The sequence below is a fragment of the Haliotis rubra genome, unplaced genomic scaffold (assembly GCF_003918875.1).
Source record: "Haliotis rubra isolate DU_JTF1 unplaced genomic scaffold, ASM391887v1 Scf241, whole genome shotgun sequence".
NCBI lineage: Eukaryota > Metazoa > Mollusca > Gastropoda > Lepetellida > Haliotidae > Haliotis > Haliotis rubra.
Window position 1 is genome coordinate 139,633 of NW_025766459.1, and position 27,374 is coordinate 167,006.

Genomic DNA, 27,374 nt, shown 5'->3' on the forward strand with positions numbered 1-27,374 from the left:
ATGTTAAATGTTAGCAATTGTAAAGTGTCTTCCTCTGACGTCAAACGGCCTGGTGAACCACGACAAGTGGCCTTTGATAGTTAAGTCAAAACTCAGGTTGAACGTTCAAAGGTGAAACATGTAGTTGTTTTATCGATACTTTATTCTGTCTCCCTTGTTTCAAGAGAACGTAGCCTACAACCGATCTGCGAGTCAGAGCGGGGTGTACGTCGACACCTCGGACTGTGTCCGCGACGCCCCGGATGTGCAGAGGTTCTGTGGGGCGCATGGGGCGCAGCTTGCCGTGGACGGAAGTGACGACACCGACTATTGGCATGGATCATGCGCAGTGACAGACACAAGTAACCAATCAGCTTGGTGGAGACTAGATCTCGGCGCCACCTATAACATCAGCAGCCTGCAGATATACCAAGCTAACCAGGGTATGTATGACAAAATGAAAACAAAAGAATGGTACTTTTCTGTGATAACTTCATCTTATTAATGCAGCATCAAAAAATAATTAAATTTCATTGGACTCCTCTTGCGTCTGTGATGGTTTCTAAAAGTAACTTACGTCAAAATAGATATATTTCACTAAATTCTGACGAATCAAAATTACACGGAAATAATTCCGTTCACTTTAGTTCATCTTTTTTATGTGTGGCCTGTTTCAGGAAACCCGACGTGATGTCCTCCACCAGACTTATTATAGCCCATTTGTTATTGTTCAGACAGGGGCGGTGGGGTAGCCTAGTGGTTAAAGCGTTCGCTCGTCACGCTGAAGACCCGGGTTCGATTCCCCTTATGGGCACAATGTGTGAAGCCCATTCCTGGAGTCCCCCGCCGTGATATTTCTAGACTATTGCTAAAACCGGCGTAAAACCTTACTCGCTCACTATTGTTCAGACAGGTTTCTGAAAAGAAGGCGAAACATTCCATGATGTAGAAAAATTGTTGTTTGTAAACCTTTGATTTCATTACGTCTTCTTGAAGATATATGTCAATATATAAAACAGCAACCCTTTTACATGAAAAGATGGGGTTTTTTGTATTTTATGTAGTAATAATGACGTCTTACTGTATTGTTCCGTATGTTATTTGTGTCCAGTGTATTTATGGTATTTATCGTGGAATCTACTTGATATATATACTGTCACTATATGAATATAACTGTAATATGATTACCATGATTGCATGGTTTCTTATGAATATGTCACATAAAGTATATTAACCTTTTTTTTAAAAAAAAGCCTAATAGAATCATGCTATATTATTTCAAATTATACAAACTGGTACATGTTGGTAACTGGCTCATTTTGAGTTAGTGTCAATAGTGAGCATCTTTTGTTTCTAAAATCAGGGCTATCCCTAATTTTGTGAGACAGCGTCTCCAACTCAAGCCGAGATTTGAGTTGATCAGGGAAAATATATTATAAGATTGCACATTCTCTAACATTATCTCTCCCAGTTCCTCTGCCACCGCGTTATATCGAGGTGTTTGTGGACGGACAAGAATGTTACAACGTCACCGGAAGTGACATCAGCAGCACGATCATTCACGTCACCTGTCACCAGACGTTGTCGGGCTCCACGTTGACGCTGCGGACGTCGTCTGTCGACACTGCTCCGTCCCTGACGTTGTGCGAAGTCAAGATATTCCGTGAGTACAAGAATCAATCCATAATATTTCTACACGACAAGAACCCACTTGTCACGTGCTAGCCGCTATGGATAAAGCCAGTTATAATGACCTTTTATTCTGTCAACAAAGGTAAAGAACATCTACAATTTGAAGGCAGTTCGGCGCAATACCCACCAGCCTTGGCTTGGTTTGTTTGCTTGTTGTTTAACTCAGCAATATTTCAGATATATGGCGACTGTCTGTAAACAATCAAGTCTGGAACAGACAATCAAGTGATCAACATCATGAGCATCGATCTACGCAATTTGGATACGATGACATGTGTATGTCAGTGAGCCTTACCAACCGTATCCGCCATGACAAGTTAATTATATTCATATGTAAACGTCAGTCTTTTAACCATTTTCGAAGTAAATGATGAATTACAAAGTGAGGTAACAATGGTCCCGGTCTGTTACTTTCAGAGTGTAGTGACTTCTGGTTCGGCAGCCAGTGTCAGTATAGGTGCCACTGTAAGGACAAACTGGAGGTGTGCGATAAACACTCTGGCGCATGCGCAAGTCAGTGTGCGGAAGCATGGACCGGCACAGGTTGCCAGGACCGTGAGTAGCGACATGTTTCACCAGACGTCTGTAGAATTGGTAGGTGGAGATTTAACAACGCAGTTGGCCGGTAACAAGAGACGGGGGCACCAAGAGGGTTTCGGGATACCGGTGGGCCGATTACCTGCTGTCATCAATATTTGAGAGTCGGGGGCGTAGCTACCATTATATAAAAAAGCCCGGGCTTACACATAATTGTTGCTAAAAAGGTTTGGCAAGCCCTCAATACTATCTATCTATAAATATCTTTCCAACCTATCGGGCTTACACGAAAAAATTGGTTTGCTACGCACCTGAGAGTGATTCAAAAACATATCCTTCTGATACAGTTGCATCGACAATGCTTTTAGTGGAGTCTTTGTGGGTTTGTGGAAACACTTTTGGCGCCTCTATTCAGTTTGATCGAAGAAATAGGTTTGAATGATGTTAGGTCGAATATGGATATTGCTAACAGCAAGGCGTACAACTCACGGTCACTTCCCCGTGTTGTGGTGGCTAAAACTGTCTCGTGTCTACCCCCTGTCCAGACAACATCGCCTTGAACCAGTCCGCGCACCAGGAGGGAACATGGAGTGACGCCGGCAACTGCACGGCGACATCAACGACCTACTGCGGCCCCAGACCGGCGTCACTGGCAGTAGATGGCAGCACTGACCAGAACTTCCAGCACGGATCTTGTTCCCAGACTGCACTTGGGCGACCCGTCACTTCCTGGGACCTCAGTTTGGGAAGTCTACATCAGATCTACAGGATGAAAATATACTTTCCTCAAAAAGGTTCCTTTATGCTCCTCTGTTTAAGTCTGGGGTGTTGCGTTTTTCACCCTGTAGTGTATCAGCAAATTAGGAAGATGTTTAGAAATAATTATTTTGTGGTAAATTTTGTCACCAGAAGCCCAACTTTTTTTTTTCGGTTTGTGGTGTGGATGTTACTCAAGATGTCGGTGATTGGATTCACTGGCCCTGATGCAGGGCACAGCGTGAAAACAACATTGACAGAAGAAAGAAAACCAAATTCTAAGGATAGTCAACTTCTTTATTGCAATGAGTGCGACGTGTCGGCGTAGGTACTAACACCGCTGTCAAGCATGTGATCACCTGCTGATAGCGGCGTTAGTACCTACACTGAAACAGCTGTAAAGAAGTTGACAAACCATAGAACTTGGTTTTCCTTCATCTTCGCAACTTCTAAAATGCCTCTCACAGAAGAAACATTGACAGAATTTCCTACATTTCTGACACTCTCTTTTGTGAAAACACGACCCAGCTCGCGTGCGGGGTCACGTGACCACAACACGTTAATAATGATGGGCGCCATGTTAGTAAAGCAATGGCGCATGTTTCCTAAATGAGACTACAGACGGCTAGTCCCCGTGAAATCATAAAGTGACCCCATCGCAGCTTAATGCCTAATCCTGCTTTACTGTATGCGCATTACGTCTATAACCAGATGTATCCACAAGCAACACACTTTGTTCTATATGGGTATGTTTGGGACATTACGTCTATAACCGGATGTATCCACAAGCAACACACTTTGTTCTATATGGGTATGTTTGGGACATTACGTCTATAACCAGATGTATCCACAAGCAACACACTTTGTTCTATATGGGTATGTTTGGGACATTACGTCTATAAGCAGATGTATCCACAAGCAACACACTTTGTTCTATATGGGTATGTTTGGGACATTACGTCTATAACCAGATGTATCCACAAGCAACATACTTTGTTCTGTATGGGTATGTTTGGGACATTACGTCTATAACCTGATGTATCCACAAGCAACATACTTTGTTCTGTATGGGTATGTTTGGGACATTACGTCTATAACTAGATGTATCCACAAGCAACATACTTTGTTCTATATGGGTATGTTTGGGACATTACGTCTATAAGCAGATGTATCCACAAGCAACATACTTTGTTCTATATGGGTATGTTTGGGACATTACGTCTATAAGCAGATGTATCCACAAGCAACATACTTTGTTCTATATGGGTATGTTTGGGACATTACGTCTATAACCAGATGTATCCACAACACACTTTGTTCTATATGGGTATGTTTGGGACATTACGTCTATAACCAGATGTATCCACAAGCAACACACTTTGTTCTATATGGGTATGTTTGGGACATTACGTCTATAAGCAGATGTATCCACAAGCAACACACATTGTTCTGTATGGGTATGTTTGGGACATTACGTCTATAACCAGATGTATCCACAAGCAACACACTTTGTTCTATATGGGTATGTTTGGGACATTACGTCTATAAGCAGATGTATCCACAAACAACACACTTTGTTCTGTATGGGTATGCTTGGGACATTACGTCTATAAGCAGATGTATCCACAAGCAACACACTTTGTTCTATATGGGTATGTTTGGGACATTACGTCTATAACCAGATGTATCCACAAGGAACACACTTTGTTCTATATGGGTATGTTTGGGACATTACGTCTATAACCAGATGTATCCACAAGCAACACACTTTGTTCTGTATGAGAATGTTTGGGACATTACGTCTATAACCAGATGTATCCACAAGCAACACACTTTGTTCTATATGGGTATGTTTGGGACATTACGTCTATAACCAGATGTATCCACAACACACTTTGTTCTGTATGGGTATGTTTGGGACATTACGTCTATAACCAGATGTATCCACAAGCAACACACTTTGTTCTGTATGGGTATGTTTGGGACATTACGTCTATAACCAGATGTATCCACAACACACTTTGTTCTGTATGAGTATGTTTGGGACATTACGTCTATAACCAGATGTATCCACAAGCAACACACATTGTTCTATATGGGTATGTTTGGGACATTACGTAACACATGGGGTGTTTCTTTTTTTGTTTAGTACATTAAGTATGGTGGGTTGGCCGAGCGGTTGAAGCGTTCGATCGTCTCTCAGAAGGCAGGGTACGATTCCAAACATTGGTGCACTGTGTAAGGCCCATTTATGGTGGTTGAATAGATGCATTGTTTACAACAAAACCCCACCCAGTCGCACACTCACCTACTCACCCATTCACCCACTTTCCGACTGACCCACCACCGACTCACTCACTCGCCCACTAACCCATTCAATGATTAAGCTTTATACACGGCACTCACATCACCTGCAATACCAACTGCCATTCTCAAAAGAGGGCGGAATACCACTCAACCCCGCTCACCGATTATCGTACGACGAGCTTCATCCAATGTCGTTATGGTTTCTCATTTATCACACTCAGACGGCTTCTCCACGGCGGGTCTCCAAGTAACAGTGAACGGTGCAGTGTGCTACGTCTCCAACACTTCTCTCCCCACCATCGCCGACATCACCTGCCGCCAACCTCTGAATGGGGTGTTCGTGTCGATCAACCTGCCCCCCTTCCCGACCAGCCCCGGGGTGACCAGCAGCCCTGGTGCCCGAGTCCTCGCTCTCTGCGAGGTGCTGATTTATGGTGAGAGGAAATCTTACACTATACAGGCTTGGTTCCTATACGGTCATAACTTCCCTCCAGCAAACATAAAACGTGACGAGAAATCCAGGGAAAGCAATAGCTATTAGTTATCTGGGACAAATAAACAGATCAGTTTCAAGGCCGTGCGCGGAGCAACAAATCACTTGTGATTCTTGCCACGAACTTTTCTTTCTCCATCTTGGTGGAGGCAATTTGGCAGCGTAGTGGTTAAAGCGTTCGCTCGTCACACCGAAGGGCCAGGTTCGATTCTCAATCGGATGAAGGTTATGTCTTGCGATCTTTGACGAATACTAGTAACCTGAAGTGGTGCTGACAGCGGCGGAAAACATGTCTCCTTCTTTCTTTCTTTCTTGAGTTTGTGAGTTCAAATAAAACTTTAAATAGTACGAATTAGTTTCATTGAGTTATCCCAAACTATGATGGATGATAGTATGAGCACAGTTCCTGGGCCTAGTTGCTCATGAAGTGCCAACACCCAGTCTGAGTTTTAACTAAACTGACCCGTGAAGATCAGGTCTTCAGTAATCCATGCTAGTCGTAAGACGCGACTACCATGATCGGGTGGTCAGGCTCGCTGACTTGGTTGATGGGGTGGTGGGGTAGCCTAGTGGTTACAGCGTTCGCTCGTCACGCCGAAGAACCGGGTTCGAATTACCACATGGGTACAATGTGTGAAGCCCATTTCTGGTGTCCCCCGGCGTGATATTGCTGGAATATTGCTAACAGTAATACTACACTCACTCACTGACTTGGTTCACACACGTCATCGTATCAGGGGATTAACGGAGCATAGCCGAACTACCAGCAGAGGAAACATTGACCCGTCCATGGTTGAATTGTTGCAGAATGTGATGACTTCTGGTTCGGGAGCAATTGTAGTCAACTGTGCAGATGCCAGAACACGTCGGAAGTCTGTGACAAGATGACTGGGGAGTGTCCTCGTACTGGCTGCAGCGCCGGGTGGATGGGGACGGGCTGTCAGACCGGTGAGAGTGACAGGATGGTGGGGGAGAGTGGCAGAATAGTGGGGGAGAGTGAAAGGATGGTGGCGTAGAGTGACGGGATGATGGAGTAGAGTGACAGGATGGTGGGGTAAATTGACAGAATGATTGGATGGTGGGGTAGAGTGACAGGGTGATGGGATGGTGGAGTAGAGTGACAGAATGACGGGGTGGTGGGGTAGAGTGACAGAATGGTGGGGGAGAGTGAGAGGATGGTGGAGTAGAGTGGCAAGATGATGGGATGATGGAGTAGAGTGACAGGATGGTGGGATGGTGGGGTAGAGTGACAAGATGATGGGATGGTGGGGTAGAGTGACAAGATGGTGGGATGGTGGGGTAGAGTGACAGGATAGTGGAGTAGAGTGACAGGATGATTGGATGGTGGGGTAGAGTGACAGCATGGTGGAGTAGAGTGACAGGATGATGGGATGATGGAGTAGAGTGAGAGGATGGTGGGGTAAAGTGACAGGATGATGGGATGGTGGGGTAGAGTGACAAAATGACGGGGTGGTGGGGTAGACTGACAGAATGGTGGGGGAGAGTGAGAGGATGGTGGAGTAGAATGACAGGATGATGGGATGGTGGGGTAGAGTGACAGAATGATGGGATGATGGGGTAGAGTGACAGAATGATGGGATGGTGGGGTAGAGTGACAGGATGATGGGATGGTGGGGTAGAGTGACAGATTGATGGCATCGTGGAGTAGAGTGACAGGATGATGGAGTAGAATGACAGGATGGTGGGGTAAAGTGAAAGGATGATGGGATGGTGGGAAAGAGTGACAAAATGACGGGGTGGTGGGGTAGACTGACAGAATGGTGGGGGAGAGTGAGAGGATGGTGGAGTAGAATGACAGGATGATGGGATGGTGGGGTAGAGTGACAGAATGATGGGATGGTGGGGTAGAGTGACAGGATGATGGGATGGTGGGGTAGAGTGACAGAATGATGGGATGGTGGGGTAGAGTGACAGGATGATTGGATGGTGGGGTAGAGTGACAGATTGATGGCATCGTGGAGTAGAGTGACAGGATGATGGAGTAGAATGACAGGATGGTGGGGTAAAGTGAAAGGATGATGGGATGGTGGGGTAGAGTGACAGGATGGTGGAGTAGAGTGACAGGATGATGGGATGGTGGGGTAAAGTGAAAGGATGATGGGATGGTGGGGTAGAGTGACAGGATGGTGGAGTAGAGTGACAGAATGACAGGATGGTGGGGTAAAGTGAAAGGATGATGGGATGGTGGGGTAGAGTGGTAGGATGATGGGATGGTGAGGTAGAGTGACAGAATGATGGCATCGTGGAGTAGAGTGACAGGATGATGGGATGATGGAGTAGAGTGACAGAATGGTTGGGTAGAGTGAAAGGGTGATGGGACGGTGGGGTAGAGTGACAGGATGGTGGAGTAGAGTGACAGGATGATGGGGTGGTGGGTAGAGTGACAGGATGATGGGATAGAGTGGCAAGATGGTGGGGTAGAGTGACAGGATGACGGGATGGTGGGGTAGAGTGGCAGGATGATGGGATGGTGGGGTAGAGGGGCAGGATGATGGGATGGTGGAGTAGAGTGACAGGATGATGGGGTAGAATGATAGGGATGGTGGAGTAGAGTGACAGAATGATTGGATGGTGGGGTAGAATGACGGGGTGGTGGGGTACAGTGACAGAATGATGGGATGTTGGGGTAGAATGACGGGATTTTGGGGTACAGTGACAGAATGATGGGATGGTGGGGTAGAATGACGGGTTGGTGGGGTATAGTAATAGGATGGTTGGATGGTGGAGTAGAGTGACGGGATGGTGCGACAGAGTGAAACTATTGTACGTACTTATTTCAAGCTGTTAAGTGAACAATTCATCTCCCCTCGTATATAGATGAATATTAGTTTCATCTTGGCACTGCTTTCTCCGCAGTCTGCCCTAGCTCTACGTTCGGACTCAACTGTTCCTCCAACTGCGGCAAGTGCGCCGACAACTCTGTCTGTGATCACGTGACCGGGGCATGTCCAGGATCCTGTGCAGCTGGTTTTGCTGGCGAGGGCTGCTCTGGTAGGTTGGCGGAGATACTTACAAAGCTCCTGCTGTATTTGGATAAAATATAATAACATCAGAAATAGCAAGATGAAGTATAAAGACAACATTTAACCAATACCTAACAGTTATTTCTTTATCTGGCAGAATGCCTCACTGGCATGTATGGCGTGAACTGTGATCAGTCATGTCCTGGTTGCCCTGGAAACGGTTCCTGCAACCGCAACAACGGCACCTGTTCCACACCTTGTCCCGCTCATTACACTGGAGCCAGATGTGACCGTGGGTATCTCGAAGTCTGTATTACACTCTCAGAAGTTGGTTGAAAAGGAATAGTGGCTATCTCGAAGTCTCTAATTGGCATTTAGAAGCCGGTGTGGAAGGAATGTTGGCTATCTCGAAGTCTCCAATTGACATTTAGAGGCCGCAAGAACAGAACAAATTGATATCTGAGAATCTTTATTCAACATTGAGAAATTGGTAGAAATGAAACGTGAATATCTTGAAGTCTAATTTAATATTAACTGGCATATGAACATCCCGACGTGTTTAATCGACATGGAGAAGTTTGTTGAAGAGGAAACGTGGATATCTCGAAGTTTGTAATCGATATATAAACTAGAACAATTCACATGGTCTGGTAGTTCAAACTGAATCATTCTGCAAACAAAGAGTTTCATTTCTGAGAACAAACAGTTAAAATTCTTCATCAAGTCTAAATGTTGGCAAACAGAGCAATATAGTGGGTCCGATGTGAAAAAGAATTTAATAACAATGTGATGTACATCAGCATCCATACATAACCCTGAATGTCTAATGTCGGCTGTTTTACCTTTCAGGTTGCCATGACGACTGGTACGGCTCCAGTTGTCAGCTTCCTTGTGGAGAGTGCCGAAACGACGGCCCCTGCAACACGACGACCGGCCTCTGCCCTGACGGCTGCGACCCCGGATGGCAGGGGGCGCTGTGTAAACAAGGTGAGAAGTACACCAGGGGGCGCGTGGTCAACAAGGTTAGTAGTACACCATGGGGCGCTGTGTCAGCAAGGTGAGAAGTACACCAGGGGGCGCTGTGTCAACAAGGTGAGAAGTACACCAGGGGTCGCTGTGTCAACAAGGCGAAAAGTGCACCAGATGGCGCTGCGTAGGTTAACTCATAGGCCCCATGTTTCACAGAATATAGACAGAATGTTGAGCTGTTGCCGGAGACCTTTGACCCTGTCGGACATTAGGATTACGTCGTCGGCAAACAGTAGAAATAGTTCGTATAGATCTGGGTATAGCTGTATTCCGCCTTTGCACTCATGTCATATCATATCAGTGAGTCCATTTATGAACAGAGAGAAAAGGACCGGACTAAGAAAATATCCTTGTTTGAGAGCAACTGGACAATCAAAGACCTTCGTGCACGATCCTCCACTACATCTAACAGAAGCTGACACTCGTGAATGCATAGATTCAATAATGTGAAGCATTTTCCCACTCAGGTTAATGTTTCGAAGTGCGTCCATCAGTTTTGTTCTATTGATAGAATCAAATGTTTTCCTTAAGTCAATTAGAGCAACATATAAGCGACCTTTTCTTTTACTGAGATATTTCTGTACGCAGGCAGTTAGTGTGAAGATGTTGTCCGTAGTAGTGTAGCCCTGACGAAAACCTGCTTGTTCTTCACATATCTTGTGATTAATTTCAGTTCACGCCGATAGGCGCCTGTTAAGGATAGAGGTGAAAAACTTTCCATACACACTCTTAATGGTAATTCCCCGGTAGTTATGGTACACCAGGGAGCGCTGTGTTAACAAGGTGAAAAGTCCACCAAGGGGTGCTATGTTAACAAGGTGAGAAGTACACCAGGGGGCGCTGTGTCAACAAGGTGAGAAGTACACCAGGGGGCGCTGTGTCAACAAGGTGAGAAGTCCACCAGAGGGCGCTGTGTCAACAAGGTGAGAAGTACACCAGGGGGCGCTGTGTCAACAAGGGGTGAAGTACACTAGGGGCACATATGGGCACAGCTCCACAGATTGTTCAGTACGTAAATATGTACGTCAATACGGGTGCTACCGTCCCTCAGTATCCCACTCTATCTCCCAGAGTGTCCCGACGGCCGGTACGGCATGGACTGCAGTGAAGTGTGTGGACACTGCGTGGACCCCGCCCCTTGTGACAAGCTGACCGGCTTTTGTCTGGACGAGTGTGCCCTTGGCTGGAGTGGAGATTTATGTGACAGTACGTAACGTAATATCTCTTTACATCCCCAACCCCCCAATATACACCCGTACACCCTCCCAAACTCACTCCATATACACACACGAACCACACCCCACCCATAGACACACACAACAAATACACACCCAAACACGCCCCATATACTCACGAACCGTACATACACCCCTATTCACACCCGAAAAGACATGTCATGTACACAGCCACACACAAACACATCTCGAATACGAAGCCACTCACAACTATCTCAGATAAACACCCACACATCTTATCGACACACCTACACCGCTCAGATACACACCCACACATCTTATATGCACACCCACACATCTCAGATAAACACCCACACACATCTTATATACACACCCACACGTCTTCCCCAAAACCTGGAAACAAATTGTTTCAGATGAGATTGTAAATCCCTTACCAGGATATGCTGTCAGGGGATTAACGAAACGGCCGAACTACCAGCAGAGGAAACATTGACCCGTCCATGGTTGAATTGTTGCAGAATGTGATGATTTCTGGTTCGGGAGCAACTGTAGTCAACTGTGCAGATGCCACAACACGTCGGAAGTCTGTGACAAGATGACTGGGGAGTGTCCTCGTACTAGCTGCAGCGCCGGGTGGATGGGGACGGGCTGTCAGACCGGTGAGAGTGACAGGATGGTGGGGGAGAGCGACAGGATGGCTGGGTAGAGTGACAGTATGACGGGGTAGAGTGATAGGATGGATGGGTAGAGTGACAGTATGACGGGATAGAGTGATAGGATGGTTGGGTAGAGTGACAGGATGAGGGGTAGAGTGATAGGATGGTTGGGTAGAGTGACAGTATGACGGGGTAGATTGATAGGGTGGTTGGGTAGAGTGACAGGATAGTGGGGGTAGAGTGACAGTATGACGGGATAGAGTGATAGGATGGTTGGGTAGAGTGACAGTATGACGGGATAGAGTGACAGTATGACGGGGTAGAGTGACAGTATGACGGGGTAGAGTGATAGGATGGTTGGGTAGAGTGACAGTATGACGGGGTAGAGTGACATGATGCATATGGTTGAGTAGAGTGATAGGATGGTTGGGTAGAGTGACAGTATGATGGGGTAGAGTGACAGTATGACGGGGTAGAGTGACAGTACGACGGGGTAGAGTGACAGTATGACGGGATAGAGTGATAGGATGGTTGGGTAGAGTGACAATATGAGGGGTAGAGTGACATGATGCATATGGTTGGGTAGAGTGACAGTATGACGGGGTAAAGTGACAGTACGACGGGGTAGAGTGACAGTATGACGGGATAGAGTGATAGGGTGGATGGGTATAGTGACAGGATGGTTGGGTAGAGCGACAGTATGAGGGGTAGAGTGACATGATGCATATGGTTGAATAGAGTGACAGTATGACGGGGTAGAGTGACAGTATGACGGGATAGAGTGATGGGATGGTTGGGTAGAGTGACAGGATGGTGGGGTAGAGTGACAGTATGAGTGGTAGAGTGACATGATGCATCTGCTTGGGTAGAGTGACAGTATGGCGGGGTAGCGTGACAGTACGACGAAGTAGAATGATAGGATAGTTGGGCTGAGCATTGGGATGGTTGGGTAAGTGACAGGATACATATGTAGGTTGTGTAAGTAACAATATGACATGGTAGAAGTGACAGTATGACAGGATAAGAGTGACAGTATGACAGGAGATAGAATGTGAGGTAGAGAGTAGAAGACAATATGGGATATAGAGTGATAGGATGGTTGGGTAGAAGTGACAGGATGGTTGGGTAGAGTGACAGGATGCATATGGTTGTGTGTAAGTGACAGTATGACAGGGTAGAGTGACAGTATGACAGGGATAAGTGACAAGTATGACAGGAGGTAGAGTGACACAGTATGACAGGAGTAAAGTGACAGGATGTGGGGTAGAGTGACAGTATGACAGGATAGAGTGATAGGATAGTTGGAGTAAGTGACAGGATGGATTGAGGTAGAAGTGACAGGATGCATATAGTTCGTGTAGAGTGACAATTTTGACAGGGTAAGTAGAGTATATTGACAGGATGCATATGGTTGGGTAGAGTGACAGTATGACGGGGTAGCGTGACAGTACGACGGGGTAGAATGATAGGATGGTTGGGTAGAGTGACAGGATGGTTGGGTAGAGTGACAGGATGCATATGGTTGTGTAGAGTGACAGTATGACGTGGTAGAGTGACAGTGATCACGGATAGAGTGACAGCATGACGGGGTAGAGTGACAGGATGTGGGAGGACAGTGACAGGGATAGAGTGACAGGATGGTTGGGTAGAGGACAGGATGGTTGGCAGGAGTGACAGGATGCATATGATTGTGTAGAGTGACAGCATGATCGGGTAGGAGGACAGTATGACGGGATAGGAGGAAGCATGACGGGTAGAGTGACAGCATGACGGGTAGAGTGACAGGATGTGGGGTAGAGTGACAGCACGACGGATAGAGTGGATAGGATGGTTGCAGAGTGACAGGATGAATAGAGGACATGCATATGGTTGTGTAGGAGTGACAGCACGACGGGGTAGTAAGTGACAGGATGCATATGGTTGGGTAGAGTGACAGTATGACGGGGTAGCATGACAGTACGACGGGGTAGAGTGATAGGATGGTCGGATAGAGTGACAGGATGGTTGGGTAGAGTGACAGGATGCATATGGTTGTGTAGAGTGACAGTATGACGGGGTGGAGTGACAGTATGACGAGGTAGGGTGACTGTATGATGGGGTAGAGTGGCAGTATGACGGGGTAGAGTGACGGTATGACGGGGTAGAGTGACAGAATGAGGGGTAGAGTGACATGATGCATATGGTTGAGTAGAGTGACAGTATGACGGGGTAGAGTGACAGTATGACGGGGTAGAGTGACAGTACGATGGGGTAGAGTGACAGTACGACGGGGTAGAGTGACAGTATGACGGGGTAGAGTGACAGTATGATGGGGTAGAGTGACAGCATGACGGGGTAGAGTGACATTACGACGGGGTAGAGTTACAGGATGTGGGGGTAGAGTGACAGTATGACGGGATAGAGTGATAGAATGGTTGGGTAGAGTGACAGTATGACGGGATAGAGTGATAGGATGGTTGGGTAGAGTGACAGGATGAGGGGTAGAGTGATAGGATGGTTGGGTAGAGTGACAGTATTTGGGGTAGAGTGACAGTATGACTGGGTAGAGGTGGGGGGGTAGAATGTCGGGATGGCTGATGCAAACTGTCTGTCGAATATTTCAGCTCCCCTCGTATATAGATTGATATTAGTTTGAGTTTGATCTTGTCACTGCTTTCTCCGCAGTGTGCCCCAACTCTACGTTCGGACTCAACTGTTCCTCCAACTGCGGCAAGTGCACTGACAACTCTGTCTGTGATCACGTGACCGGGGCATGTCCAGGATCCTGTGCAGCTGGTTTTGCTGGCAAGGACTGTTCTGGTAGGTTGGCGGAGATACCTACAAAGTTCCTGCTGCTTTGAGTAAAGTATAATAACATCCGAAATGGCAAGATGAAGTATAACATTTAACCAATATCGTTATTTCTTTATCTGGCAGAATGCCTCACTGGCACATATGGCGTGAACTGTGATCAGTCATGTCCTGGTTGCCCTGGAAACGGTTCCTGCAACCGCAACAATGGCACCTGTTCCACACCTTGTCCCGCTCATTACACTGGAGGCAACTGTGACCGTGGGTATCTCGAAGTCTCTAATTGACATTAAGGAACCGGTAGAACATCAAAAATTGGTATCTGAGAGTCTTTATTCATCATTGAAATATTGGAAGAAAAGAAACGTGAATATCTGGAAGTGTAACTTGATATTAACTGGCAATGGTTGAACAAGGCATTTGGACATCGCGATGTGCTTAAATGACATTGAGAAGTTGGGGGAAAGGAAACGTGGATAAGTTGGTAACCGATATTTAAACTAAAACTGAAAACATACTGCGAGCACATTGTTTGGGTTCTAAGAATACAAGTTAAAAATCTTCGATATTCTTAGTGAGGCCGATGTGAAATAGAATTTAATAACAATGTGATGTACATCAGCATCCATACATAACCCTGAATGGATAATGTCAGCTGTCTTACCTTTCAGGTTGCCATGACGACTGGTACGGCTCCAGTTGTCAGCTTCCTTGTGGAGAGTGCCGAAACGACGGCCCCTGCAACACGACGACCGGCCTCTGCCCTGACGGCTGCGACCCCGGATGGCAGGGGGTGCTGTGTAAACAAGGTGAGAAGTACACCAGGGGGCGCAGTGTCACCAAGGTGAGAAGTACACCAGAGGGCGCTGTGTCAACAAGGTGAGAAGTACATCAGAGGGCGCTGTGTCAACAAGGTGAGAAGTACATCAGAGGGCGCTGTGTCAACAAGGTGAGAAGTACACCAGGGGGCGCTGTGTCAACAAGGAAAGAAGTACACCAGAGGGCGCTGTGTCAACAAGGTGAGAAGTACACCAGAGGCCGCTGTGTAAACAAGGTGAGAAGTACACCAGGGGGCGCTGTGTTAACAAGGTGAGAAGTACGCCAGGGGGCGCTGTGTTAACAAGGTGAGAAGTCCACCAAGGGGCGCTGTGTTAACAAGGTGAGAAGTACACCAGAGGGCGTTGTCTCAACAAGGTGAGAAGTACACCAGGGGGCGCTGTCTCAACAAGGGGAGAAGTACACCAGGGGCGCTGTGTCAACAAGGTGAGAAGTACACCAGAGGGCGCTGTGTCAACAAGGTCAGAAGTACACCAGAGGGCGCTGTGTCAACAAGGTAAGAAGTACACCAGGGGGCGCTCTGTCAACAAGGTGAGAAGTACACCAGAGGGCGCTGTGTCAACAAGGTAAGAAGTACAACAGGGGGCGCTGTGTCAACAAGGTGAGAAGTACACCAGAGGGCGCTGTGTCAACAAGATGAGAAGTACATCAGAGGGCGCTGTGTCAATAAGGTGAGAAGTACACCAGGGGGCGCTGTGTCAACATGGTGAGAAGTCCACCAAGGGGCGCTATGTTAACAAGGTGAGAAATAACCCAGAGGGCGCTGGTAATCAACAAGGTGAGAACACCGGGGGCGTTAAAGGTCAACAAAGGTTGAAGTACACAAGGGGCGCTGTGTCATAAGGTGAGAAGTACACCAGAGGGCGCTGTGTCAACAAGGGAAATACACAGGGGGCTGTGTCAATAAGGTGAAAGTACACCAGGGGCGCTGTGTCAACAAGGTGAGAAGTCCACCAAGGGCGCTGTGTCAACAAGGTGAGAGGATCCACCAAGGGGCGCTGTGTCAACAAGGTAAGAACTACACCAGGGGCGTTGTGTCATCAAGGTGAGGAAAGTACAATCAAGGGCGCTGTGTCAATAATAAGGTGAAGTACGCAGAGGGAGCTGTGTCAACAAACGGGGGAAATACACCAGGGGCGCTGTGTCAATAAAGGTGAAAGTACACCAGGGCGCGCTGTGTCAACAAGGTGAGAAGATCCGCCAGGGGGCGCTGTGTCAACAAGGTGAGAAGTGACACCAGAGGGCGCTGTGTCAACAAGGTGAGAAGATACACCAGGGGCGTTGGTCAACAAAGGTTGGAAATTACACCAGAGGGCGCTGTGTCAACAAGGTGAGAAGTACGCACCAGGGCGCTGTTTCAAAGCGGGGGGAGAAACGCAACCAGGGGGCGCTGTGTAGAAACAAGGAGAAGTACAACCAGAGGAGCCAGTGTCAACAGGGGGAAATACACCAGGGGGCGCTGTGTCAATAAGGTGAGAAGTACACCAGGGGCTTCAATTGTCAACAAAGGTGAGAATCCACCATGGGCGCTGTGTCACCAAGATGAGAAGTACACCAGAGGGCGCTTAATGTCAACAAGGTGAGAAGTACACCAGGGGCGTTGTGTCAACAAGGTTGGAAGTACACCAGAGGGCGCTGTTGTTCAAGGGGAGAAAATGCACCAGGGGCGCTGTGTCAACAAGGTGAGAAATGCACCAGGGGCGCTGTGTCAACAAGGTGAGGAAGCACACCAGGGGCGCTGTCAACAAGGGGAAACCACCAGGGCAGCGCTGTCAACAAGTGTCAACAAGGGTAGAAGTACACCAGGGAGCGCTGTGTCAACAAGGTGAGAAGTACACCAGGGCGTTGTGTCAACAAGGTGAAAAGCACACCAGAGGGCACTGTGGTCAACAAGGTGAGAAAAGCACACCAGGGGCGCTGTGTCAACAAGGGGAGAAGGTACCCAGAGGGCTGTGTCAACAAGGGGAGAAATTCACCAGAGGGCTGTGTCACCACCAGGGGCGCTGTGTCAACAAGATGAGAGAAGTACACCAGGGGCGCTGTGTCAACAAGGGAGAAACGACACCAGGGGCGCTGTGTCAACAAGATGAGAAGTACACCAGGGGTGCCTGTAAAGCTGCAGAGAAGCACAAGTACAGAGGGGTGCTGGTCAACAAGTAAACACCAGGTGTGAACAAAGGAGAGCTACACCAGAGGGCCGCTGTGTCAACAAGGGGAGAAATACACACCAGGGGCGCGTGTCAACAAGATGAGAAGTACACCAGGGGCGCTGTCAACAAGGTGAGAAGTACACCAGACCAGAGGGTGCAACAAGTCAACAAGGTGAGAAGCACACCAGGGGCGCCAGTCAACAAGGGAGAAATACCAGGGGCGCTGTGTCAACAAGATGAGAAGCACACCAGGGCGCCGTAATCAACAAGGGGAGAAATACACCAGGGGGCGCTGTGTCAACAAGATGAGAAGTACACCAGGGGGTGCTCTGTAAACAAGGTGAGAAGTACACCAGGGGTAGGTCTGTAAACAAGGTGAGAAGTACACCAGAGGGCGCTGTGTCAACAAGGTGAGAAGTACACCAGGGGCGCTGTGTCAACAAGGTGAGAAGTACACCAGGGGGCGCTGTGTCAACAAGGTGAGAAATACACCAGGGGGCGCTGTGTCAACAAGATGAGAAGTACACCAGGGGGCGCTGTGTCAACAAGGTGAGAAGTACACCAGAGGGCGCTGTGTCAACAAGATGAGAAGATGAGGGGGCGCCGTATCAACAAGGTGACAAGTACCCAGAGGGCGCTGTCAACAAGGTCAGAAGCACACAGGGGGGCTGTCAGAACACAGAAATACACCAGGGCGCCAGTAGTCAACAAGGAGAAATACACCAGGGGGGCGCTGTGTCATCAAGATGAGAAGTACACCAGGGGCGCTGTGTCAACAAGGGGAGAAATACACCAGGGGGCGCTGTGTCAACAAGATGAGAAGTACACCAGGGGGTGCTCTGTAAACAAGGTGAGAAGTACACCAGGGGTAGGTCTGTAAACAAGGTGAGAAGTACACCAGAGGGCGCTATGTCAACAAGGGGAGAAATACACCAGGGCGCCAGTCAACAAGATGAGAAGCACAACCAGGGAGCGCTGTGTCAACAAGGTGAGAAGCACACCAGACTGTGTCAACAGGACCAATACACCAGGGGCGCTGTGTCAACAAGGTGAGAAGGTACACCAGGGCGCTTCTGTCAACAAGGGAGAAATACACCAGGGGGCGCTGTCAACAAGATGAGAAGTACACAACCAGGAAGCAAGGTGAGAAGTGTCAACAAGGTGAGAAGTACACCAGGGGGCACTGTGTCAACAAGGTGAGAAGTACACCGGAAGTTGAGACAGACCAGGTGCGTACAACAAGAGAGAAGCACAACTTGAGGGGCTACACCAGGCTCAACAAGGTGAGAAGTACAGAGGCTGTCAACAAGGTTGAGAAGCACCCAGGCACGCTGTGTCAACAAGAGATGAAATACACCAGGGGCGCACACAAACAGGCCCATCAACAAGGAGAAATACACCAGGGGGACGCTGTGTCAACAAGGTGAGAAGTTACACCAGGGGGCGCTGTAATCAACAAGGTGAGACGAGAATCACACCAGGGGGTGCCTGTCAACAAGGTGAGAAGCACACCAGGGCTGTGTGTCAACAAGGAGAGAAGCACACCAGGGGGCGCTGTGTCAACAAGGTGAGAGAAGAACAGACACCGAACAACAGGGGGCGCTGTGTCAACAAGGTGAGAAAGTACACCAGAGGGCGCTGTGTCAACAAGGTGAGAAATTACACCAGAGGGCGCTGTGTCAACAAGGTGAAGAAACACACCAGGGGGCGCTGTGTCAACAAGATGAGAAGTACACCAGAGGGCGCTGTGTCAACAAGGTGAGAAAATAACCAGGGCGCTGTGTCAACAAGGGAGAAATACACAGAGTGCTCTGTCAACAAGATGAGAAGTACACCAGGGCAAGCAGGAAGAAACACGAGAAGCTCACCAGGGAGCTAGGTCCAAACAAGGTGAGAAGCACACCAGGGGGCGCAGTGTCAACAAGGTGAGAAGTACAATCCCAGGGCTGTGTCAACAAGGTGAGAAATAGAGGGCACAGGGGTGCTGTGTCAACAAGGTGAGAAGTACAACAGGGGTTATGTGTCAAGGGCCCACAAAATAACAAGCAACCAGAAGGTCAAGGAGAAGTACACCAGGGCTGTCAACAAGTGAGAAGCACACCAGAGGGTGAGAAGTGAAAGTACACCAGGGGCGCAACAAGGAGTCAACAAGGGGAGAAAGGGAACCAACAAGGAGAACACAACCAGAGAGCCAAGAAGTCAACAAGGGAGAAGTACACCAGAAGGACGCTGTGTGAACAGGAATAACAAAGGGGAGAACAGTGGAAATCAACAAGGGAGAAGTACACCAGGGGGCGCTGTGTCAACAAGGTGAGAAGTACACCAGAGGAACACAGCGCTGTGTCAACAAGGTGAGAAAACACACCAGGACAAGCCAGTCAGACATGTGTCAACAAGGGAGAGAAGTACACCAGGGGGACGCGTTGAGAACACCAGGGGTAGCTGTGTCAACAAGGTGAGAAGTACACCAGGGGGCCAGAACAACATGGGTGTCAACAAGGGGAGAAGTACACCAGGTGTGCCAAAGTGTCAACAAGGAGAGAAGGCACACCAGAGGGCGTTGTGTCAACAAGGGGAGAAGTACACCAGGGGCGCTGTGTCAACAAAGTGAAAGTACACCAGGGGGGGCACACGCAGTGTCAACAAGGTGAAGAAGTACACCAGGGGGCTGCCAGTCAACAAGGTGAGAAGTACCAGGGGTGCTTTGTCAGGAAATAACAAGGTGAGTGCTTGTGTCAACAAGGTTGAGAAGTACACCAGGGTATGACCTGCTGTCAACAAGGTGAGAAGTACACCAGGGTGCGCTGGTGGAGAAGGAAGTCAACAAGGTGAGAAGTACACCAGAGGGCGCTGTGTCAACAAGGGGAGAAGTACACTAGGGGGTGCTGTGTTAACAAGGTGAGAAGTAGACCAGGGGGTGCTCTGTATACAAGGTGAAAAGTACACCAGGGGACGCTCTGTAAACAAGAAGAGAAGTACACCAGGGAGCGCTGTGTCAACAAGGTGAGAAGTACACCAGGGTGCGCTGTGTCAACAAGGTGAGAAGTACACCAGAGGGCGCTGTGTCAACAAGGTGAGAAGTACACCAGAGGGCGCTGTGTCAACAAGGTGAGAAGTACACCAGGGGGTGCTCTGTAAACAAGGTGAGAAGTACACAAGGGGGTGCTCTGTAAACAAGGGGAGAAGTACACCAGGGGGCGCTCTGTAAACAAGATGAGAAGTACACGAGGGGGTGCTGTGTCAACAACGTGAGAAGTACACCAGGGGGTGCTCTGTAAACAAGGGGAGAAGTACACCAGGGGGTGCTCTATAAACAATGGGAGGTGTACACCAGGGGTCGCTGTGTCAACAAGGTGAGAAGTACACCAGGGGGCGCTCTGTTAACAAGGTGAGAAGTACACCAGAGGGCGCTGTGTCAACAAGGTAAGAAGTCCACGAGGGATAGGTTTCATTTCGATAGGTTTTCCCATTGTTTTGCTGGTGGTTGTACTACGAACAAGTTGGTGTCTGGAGGAGATACTGTTTGTAGAGTTTGTTCTACCAAATCGTTTGCTATTTCTTCCGAGTTGTGTGGATGTGCGTAGAGCGAAACTTCTATGCGAGTACAACCACGGGCTTGCACGTCTGGATGCAGGAAAGTTTTCCGCAAATGTTGGTTTGGGCAATCCACATAGTCTGCCAGATGTCCTCCGATTTGCTCCCGGACTTCTCCTGCTTCGAAATTGGAAACAACCTTGTTGTAGAGTTTCGTTCGCATTGTATAGCCATTCCAGGTTTCGACCCAAGTACAGACGTGGGCCCCAACACTACCCGTATTGTCTAGAATTGTTGGACTGTTCGACTGCATAGCAGAAGCCAGAGTCTCCTTGCTCTCGAAACCATGTTTCTTCCAAAGGTATTCCACCAGTCGCTTGCGGTCCAGTACACCAGAAAATCTCTTGTATAGTCGATAGAATACAGCCCATAGCCGTGTGCTAGTAGTTGGCGTTCTAGTTTTGGAATCGACGTTTGTAGCTTGCCAATGGGTATTTCGGAAACGTCTATCTTTGCTACGAATAGAGCGTATGCCTTCTCTTCCGGATATAGTTCTTGCCACTTGTCTTTCGCTTTCTTTCCGGTCTCTCTCTCTACTCTAGCGATGGTGCTCCGTATTGCTCCACAGTTGTCTTCTCGTATTCCTATCGTGTGTAGGATATTTGTTTGCACATGTTTGGGGTTTGCCAAAGACTCTTGTACTGCGATGGAGATTCTGGAAACGACGAGTTGTGCGGAACCTTCCCTTCCAGTCCTGCACGATACCTTGGCGTTCTTGCAAACGCAGTCTTTGCGTTGGAGGTAGCCAAACACGTATATATCGTCTACGAATGTAGGTAGACCTTCCAAAGGTTGTAGATTTGTTCTGCCAAGATGTCCAGCAAGATAGTCGGCGCCGGCAATATTCGACACAAGATTGCTGTCTACAGTATTTTCTAGGAGTAGATGTGCCCCTACAGACTTTTGGACCCGCAGGCCCATTTGTTGGAAAGTCGTTTCGGTTGCCATCTTCTGCTATATGTAGTGCTATTCATTGGAACTACCAAACCTCTAATTGGAAATTTTCGACTACTTTTGCGGGGGGGAAAAATGCAACAAGGTAGTACCAATCCTAGTAGTCCTGACCATTTTTGTGCTCTCGATAAATCCTCTCTGAACTCACAAAATATAACAAAATGAAACAAGAGATTCGATCCAAGTCTCGTAAGTCTGCTATCAGCGAGGACGAGAAAAAAAAGTACATAGAACAGGGGATACAAAAAGCCCGTCAAGCCTTTATTACAAACACCAAAGAGATCATAGGCGATTCACATTAAACTGTTTCGTCGATGTCAACGTGACATAGCGGCACGTGGAACTATTATAGAGCAATCCCAGTATAGACCCGTTAAACCGAGATACTTCAGCTAAGTCCCCGGTTGCTCAGTCGGTTGAGTGGTGCGGTCTATTATAGTTTGCGTGTGGGGTTCATATCCCGCTAGTGGCTCAACTTTTTATAAGTATATTCGCGGTCGGGAAATCAACGGGGGGCTCAAAAGTAGTAGATGCAATGGTAGCAAGAGCTAAGGGTCCGACCAAAGCAGAGGCTCTTGTTGGACTTGGTCCAGGACTATCATTGTATATACTACTCAAACAACAACGTTAGGTGAAGTTCCGGTGTCAAGCATTCCAAAAAACACTGAACAATTCAGTTTTAGACTTTGGGATACTGTTAGGAGGTTTGTCCGTTAACAGAAGTACCTGTAACGCTTAAAACACTTCGACGATTTGAATTGTGTTTGAATTTATTCGGCCCTGCGTCTCATGTGAATGAGCATATCTTTATTTACGAGGTCTTGTGCCTGCAGTTAGCGGAAAGCACGTAAAGTTTCAAGGCCGTCGTGGGGAAATCATGCCACTATGTTTGTAAAAGTGAATTTCATTCATGATCCTGTAAAATACATGATAGTTGTGATTTAATGTGATGTTTCTGTGGCGCACATATTGTACATTGTGTATGTCTTCCGTATCTACCCTGCAGAACAACAACCGACAACACGGTCCCACCAACAACCAACACCACCCTCCTCGACGACGGTAACATTTACTCACACAGCAGCTACAACAAAGACACCAGCAACAACATTATCAACGTCATCACCGGCAACATCGCTACATAGTACCAGAGCGAGGGAACCTGACAAGACGTCCCAAGGCCATCCACCAACATCTCACAGACCCACCCAGCATAAGACTGACCGGCATCCAACACAAGGGCCAACATCTCACAGACCCACCCAGCATAAGACTGACCGGTATCCAACACAAGGGCCAACATCTCACGGACACTCCAGGACTGGCAAGTCAGATCACCAATCAAAAAATCAGCTCTCGGAAGGTGAACATACGCTGGTGAACGTGTCCTATATTCACATGTTGTGTTACTTGTCCTGTATTCACATGTTGCGTTACTTGTTCTATATTCACATGTTTTGTTACTTCTCCTATATTCCATGTGTGGTGTTGGATTTGGGTTTAACGTCGTGCTTGAGAATATTTCGCATCACCAATCAAAAAATCATCTTTCGGAAGGTGAACATACGCTGGTGAACGTGTCCTATATTCACATGTTGTGTTACTTGTCCTATATTCACATGTTGTGCTACTTGTCCTATATTCACATGTTGTGTTACTTGTCCTGTATTCACATGTTGTGTTACTTGTCCTGTATTCACATGTTGTGTTACTTGTCCTGTATTCACATGTTGTGTTACTTGTCCTATATCCACATGTTGTGTTACTTGTCCTGTATTCACATCTTGTGTTACTTGTCCTGTATCCACATGTTGTGTTACTTGTCCTATATTCACATCTTGTGTTACTTGTCCTGTATTCACATGCTGTGTTACTTGTCTTATATTCACATGCTGTGTTACGTGTCCTGTATTCACATGTTGTGTTACTTGTCCTATATTCACATGTTGTGTTACTTGTCCTGTATTCACATGTTGTGTTACTTGTCCTGTATTCACATGTTGTGTTACTTGTTCTATATTCACCTGTTGTGTTACTTGTCCTGTATTCACATGTTGTGTTACTTGTCCTGAATTCACATGTTGTGTTACTTGTCCTTTATTCACATGTTGTGTTACTTGTCCTATATTCACATGTTGTATTACTTGTCCTGTATCCAAATGTTGTGTTACTTGTCCTATATTCACATGTTGTGTTACTTGTCCTGTATTCACATGCTGTGTAACTTGTCCTATATTCACATGCTGTGTTACTTGTCCTATATTCACATGTTGTGTTACTTGTCCTGTATTCACATGCTGTGTAACTTGTCCTATATTCACATGCTGTGTTACTTGTTCTATATTCACATGTTGTGATACTTGTCCCTTGTCCTATATTCACATGCTGTGTTACTTGTTCTATATTCACATGTTGTGATACTTGTGCCTTGTCCTATATTCACATGTTGTTTTACTTGTTCTATATTGACATGCTGTGTTGCTTGTTCTATATTCACATGTTGTGTTGCTTGTCCTATATTAACCTGTTGTGTTACTTGTTCTATATTGACATGTTGTGTTACTTGTCCTATATTCACATGTTGTGTTACTTGTCCTATATTCACATGTTGTGTTACTTTTCCTATATTCACCTGCTATGTTTCTTGTCCTATATTCACCTGCTGTGTTACCTGTCCTATATTCACATGTTGTGTTACTTGTTCTATATTCATCTGTTGTGTTACTTGTCCTATATTCACATGTTGTGTTACTTGTCCTATATTGACATGTGTTACTTGTCCCTTGTCCTATATTCACATGTTGTGTTACTTGTCCTATATTCACATGTTGTGTTACTTGTCCTATATTCACATGTTGTGTTACTTGTCCCTTGTCCTATATTCACATGTTGTGTTACTTGTCCTATATTCACATGTTTTTTTACCTGTCATATATTCACATGTTGTTTTACTTGTCCTATATTCACCTGTTGTGTTACTTGTTCTATATTTACCTGCTGTGTTACTTGTCCTATATTCACCTGTTGTGTCACATCCCCGTACTCACCTGTTGTGTCACATCACCGTGTTTACCTGTTGTGTCACTTCCCTGTATTCTGTTGCAGGTGCTGTGGCCGCCATTGTAGTCTCGTGTGTTCTCGCCTTGTGCATCGTGTTGCACTCTTTCATCTTCATCAGGTAATGATGTCCACTCCAGGGTCTCATAACAAACAATAAGTTCTGAATGTAGATAAATAAGACCGAGCTGTGACATTATACTATATGTATTTCATGTACCCTGTCGTATCAGAGGGCCCTTTCAAAATGGAGTACAATCGAAGGACAGTTTGTGTGCGTGGATTTCATTTGTGAGATTTGGTTGGCTGGTTTGTTCTTTAACGCCTCACTCAGCAATATTCTACCCATATGACGACTGTCTATAAATAATCTAGTATGGACCAAACAATCCTGTGATCAGCATCATGAGCATCGATCTACGCAATGGGATACGATGACTTGTGTCAACGAAGTCTGCGAGCTGTTAGTCGCCTCTTACGACATGTATAGGTTACTGAAGACAAATTCTAACCCAGATCTTCACGGGTCTCATTTGTTAAGAAATAAAGCTAAATCGTGTCTGAAAGCTTACACCTGATTGGCTGTGTGTGTCAGAAACCCTGCATTTTGATTGGACGGTCAAGGTTCGCTCAGCGTCAACCTGAGACAGACATTGTATCGAGGTAACAAATCTGATAGTAATGAGATTGTCGTACAGCTCTATCAGGTAAAGATTGCGTATTTAGTATTGCTGGAATATTTCTGACAGCGGCGTAAAACTGCATGCAGTCTCTCAGACTGCCAGTAATAAATAAACCTCCCTTCCAGATATTCCAGACGGCGGCCCTGCCACTGGCTTCGGGGACGACGGAAACATACATACGGACGAGATCGGATAGAGAGCCCCGAGGACTTCGACTTCACGTCAGGCACGGAACTCCCGAAGTATGGACCAGCGTTATTCCCCGACACCAAGGAGAAGTCGGGAACAGGGGGCATCAGCAACCCAAACTACATCCCGGACACAGTCTCTCCCGATGTCTGAGAACCTAGTTGTCAGTTGTCTGAGGCGTCACAAAACTCTTTCCGGGGATCGTCTCCTAGACGGAATTATATCCAGGGATTGTACTACTCTAGGTTCCCCTCCAACGTAACGCTTGCGAAATAGTTGAAAACCTTTTAAAAGGGAGGTTACCCCCAACGTGTTCACACTGACCTCGACTCATTTACTTCATCAAATATATCATCATTGTATTAAAGGCTCGGCACTTTGTAGCGACGGATTTGTGGGTTTTTTTATTAAAATTTTAGCTGTCAATTTTTATGTTGATAAAACAGTTTTCGGGTTCGATTCCCAGATGGGTACGATGTGCAAACCCACTGACCTGCATGTCATGTTCACAGCCATCTATGAAAGTGTCTGTCTCCGATTGTGACACAAACTTTATTTAAATGAACAAATCCCCATATCGCCTCATCACCAGGGCGACGGTTGGTTAGCTTAGTGGTGAAAGCGTTCGCTCGCCATACAGCAGACCCGGGTTTGATTTCCCCACATGTGTGAAGCCCATTTGTGGAGTCTCCCGCCGTGATATTGCTGGAATATTGCTAAAAGCGGCATAAAACTAACCTCAGGCATGACCAGTGAATCGTCTCCAGATACGTTTTGTATATGTGTTCTCCATATATTTTTACTGATATTTTCATGTTTTTTATTTTCAGAGCATCTTAAGTTAGCGTTATTGTATCCCAAACATGAACTGTACCGGCATTTCGTCAGCACATAAAAATACATCTACATGATTTCATTTTTTACACCTTTCTTTAATTCAAAACCTTAAAAACTTAAAAAAGTCACATAACACAACGGTCGAGGGTACCGTGGTCATCCTCTCTTTAAAAATCAGCTGAAATTGATTAACAAGCAATTAAACATATGCTGGGTCTTAATACTTACTTTTCACAAACAAGTAACATGTTGAAGAGTCATCTTGAGGCTTCCTACAACACCTAAATAATAGCATCGACCCGTGAAGATCCGGGTCAGACTTGATCTTCAGTAACCCATGCTTGTCGTAAGAGGCGACTAACAGGATCGGGTGGCCGGGCCCGCTGACTTGCTATGAAATCGGAGCCAGCACTACTGGTCGTCTTCTGACCTGCCTGTGGGGATGTTTCCACAAATGTTCAATGGCGCTCCTGTTCATAGGCCTCCACTGCGGGTCAGAAAATCGATAAACTAAGCCCCGGTTTACTACCCAGCCCCCCTACTATATAATATCTAAAGGTTCATCACAGAAATACGACGAAATGATCGAAAACCGGACAATTACGCACACATGAATCAATATATCGTATGTTAAAAGTCTCACAAGTATCAAAA

At 46.8% G+C, this 27,374-nt stretch overlaps 1 protein-coding gene across 1 annotated transcript; it reads left to right on the plus strand.

Annotated features, from left to right (window-relative positions):
• LOC124278783 (multiple epidermal growth factor-like domains protein 11) lies at window positions 1-26,794 on the plus strand. The gene is made up of 14 exons (XM_046714558.1): window positions 1-52; window positions 165-422; window positions 1,451-1,642; window positions 2,089-2,226; window positions 2,754-3,002; window positions 5,493-5,705; window positions 6,572-6,712; window positions 8,642-8,776; window positions 8,906-9,040; window positions 9,598-9,735; window positions 10,849-10,983; window positions 22,961-23,317; window positions 25,060-25,132; window positions 25,820-26,794. Exons 1-14 carry the CDS (start codon window positions 1-3, stop codon window positions 26,034-26,036), a joined length of 2,433 nt encoding a protein of 810 aa, XP_046570514.1. The 3' UTR covers window positions 26,037-26,794.
• The last annotated feature ends 580 nt before the right edge of the window (window positions 26,795-27,374 follow it).

Excerpts from the sequence above, each read along its gene's own strand:
- LOC124278783 (XM_046714558.1), top strand. The coding sequence starts at position 1 with ATGTTAAATGTTAGCAATTGTAAAGTGTCTTCCTCTGACGTCAAACGG. Across the intron at positions 53-164 it reads CTCTGACGTCAAACGGCCTG|AGAACGTAGCCTACAACCGA; the intron begins GTGAACCACGAC and ends CCTTGTTTCAAG. Across the intron at positions 5,706-6,571 it reads CTGCGAGGTGCTGATTTATG|AATGTGATGACTTCTGGTTC; the intron begins GTGAGAGGAAAT and ends GAATTGTTGCAG.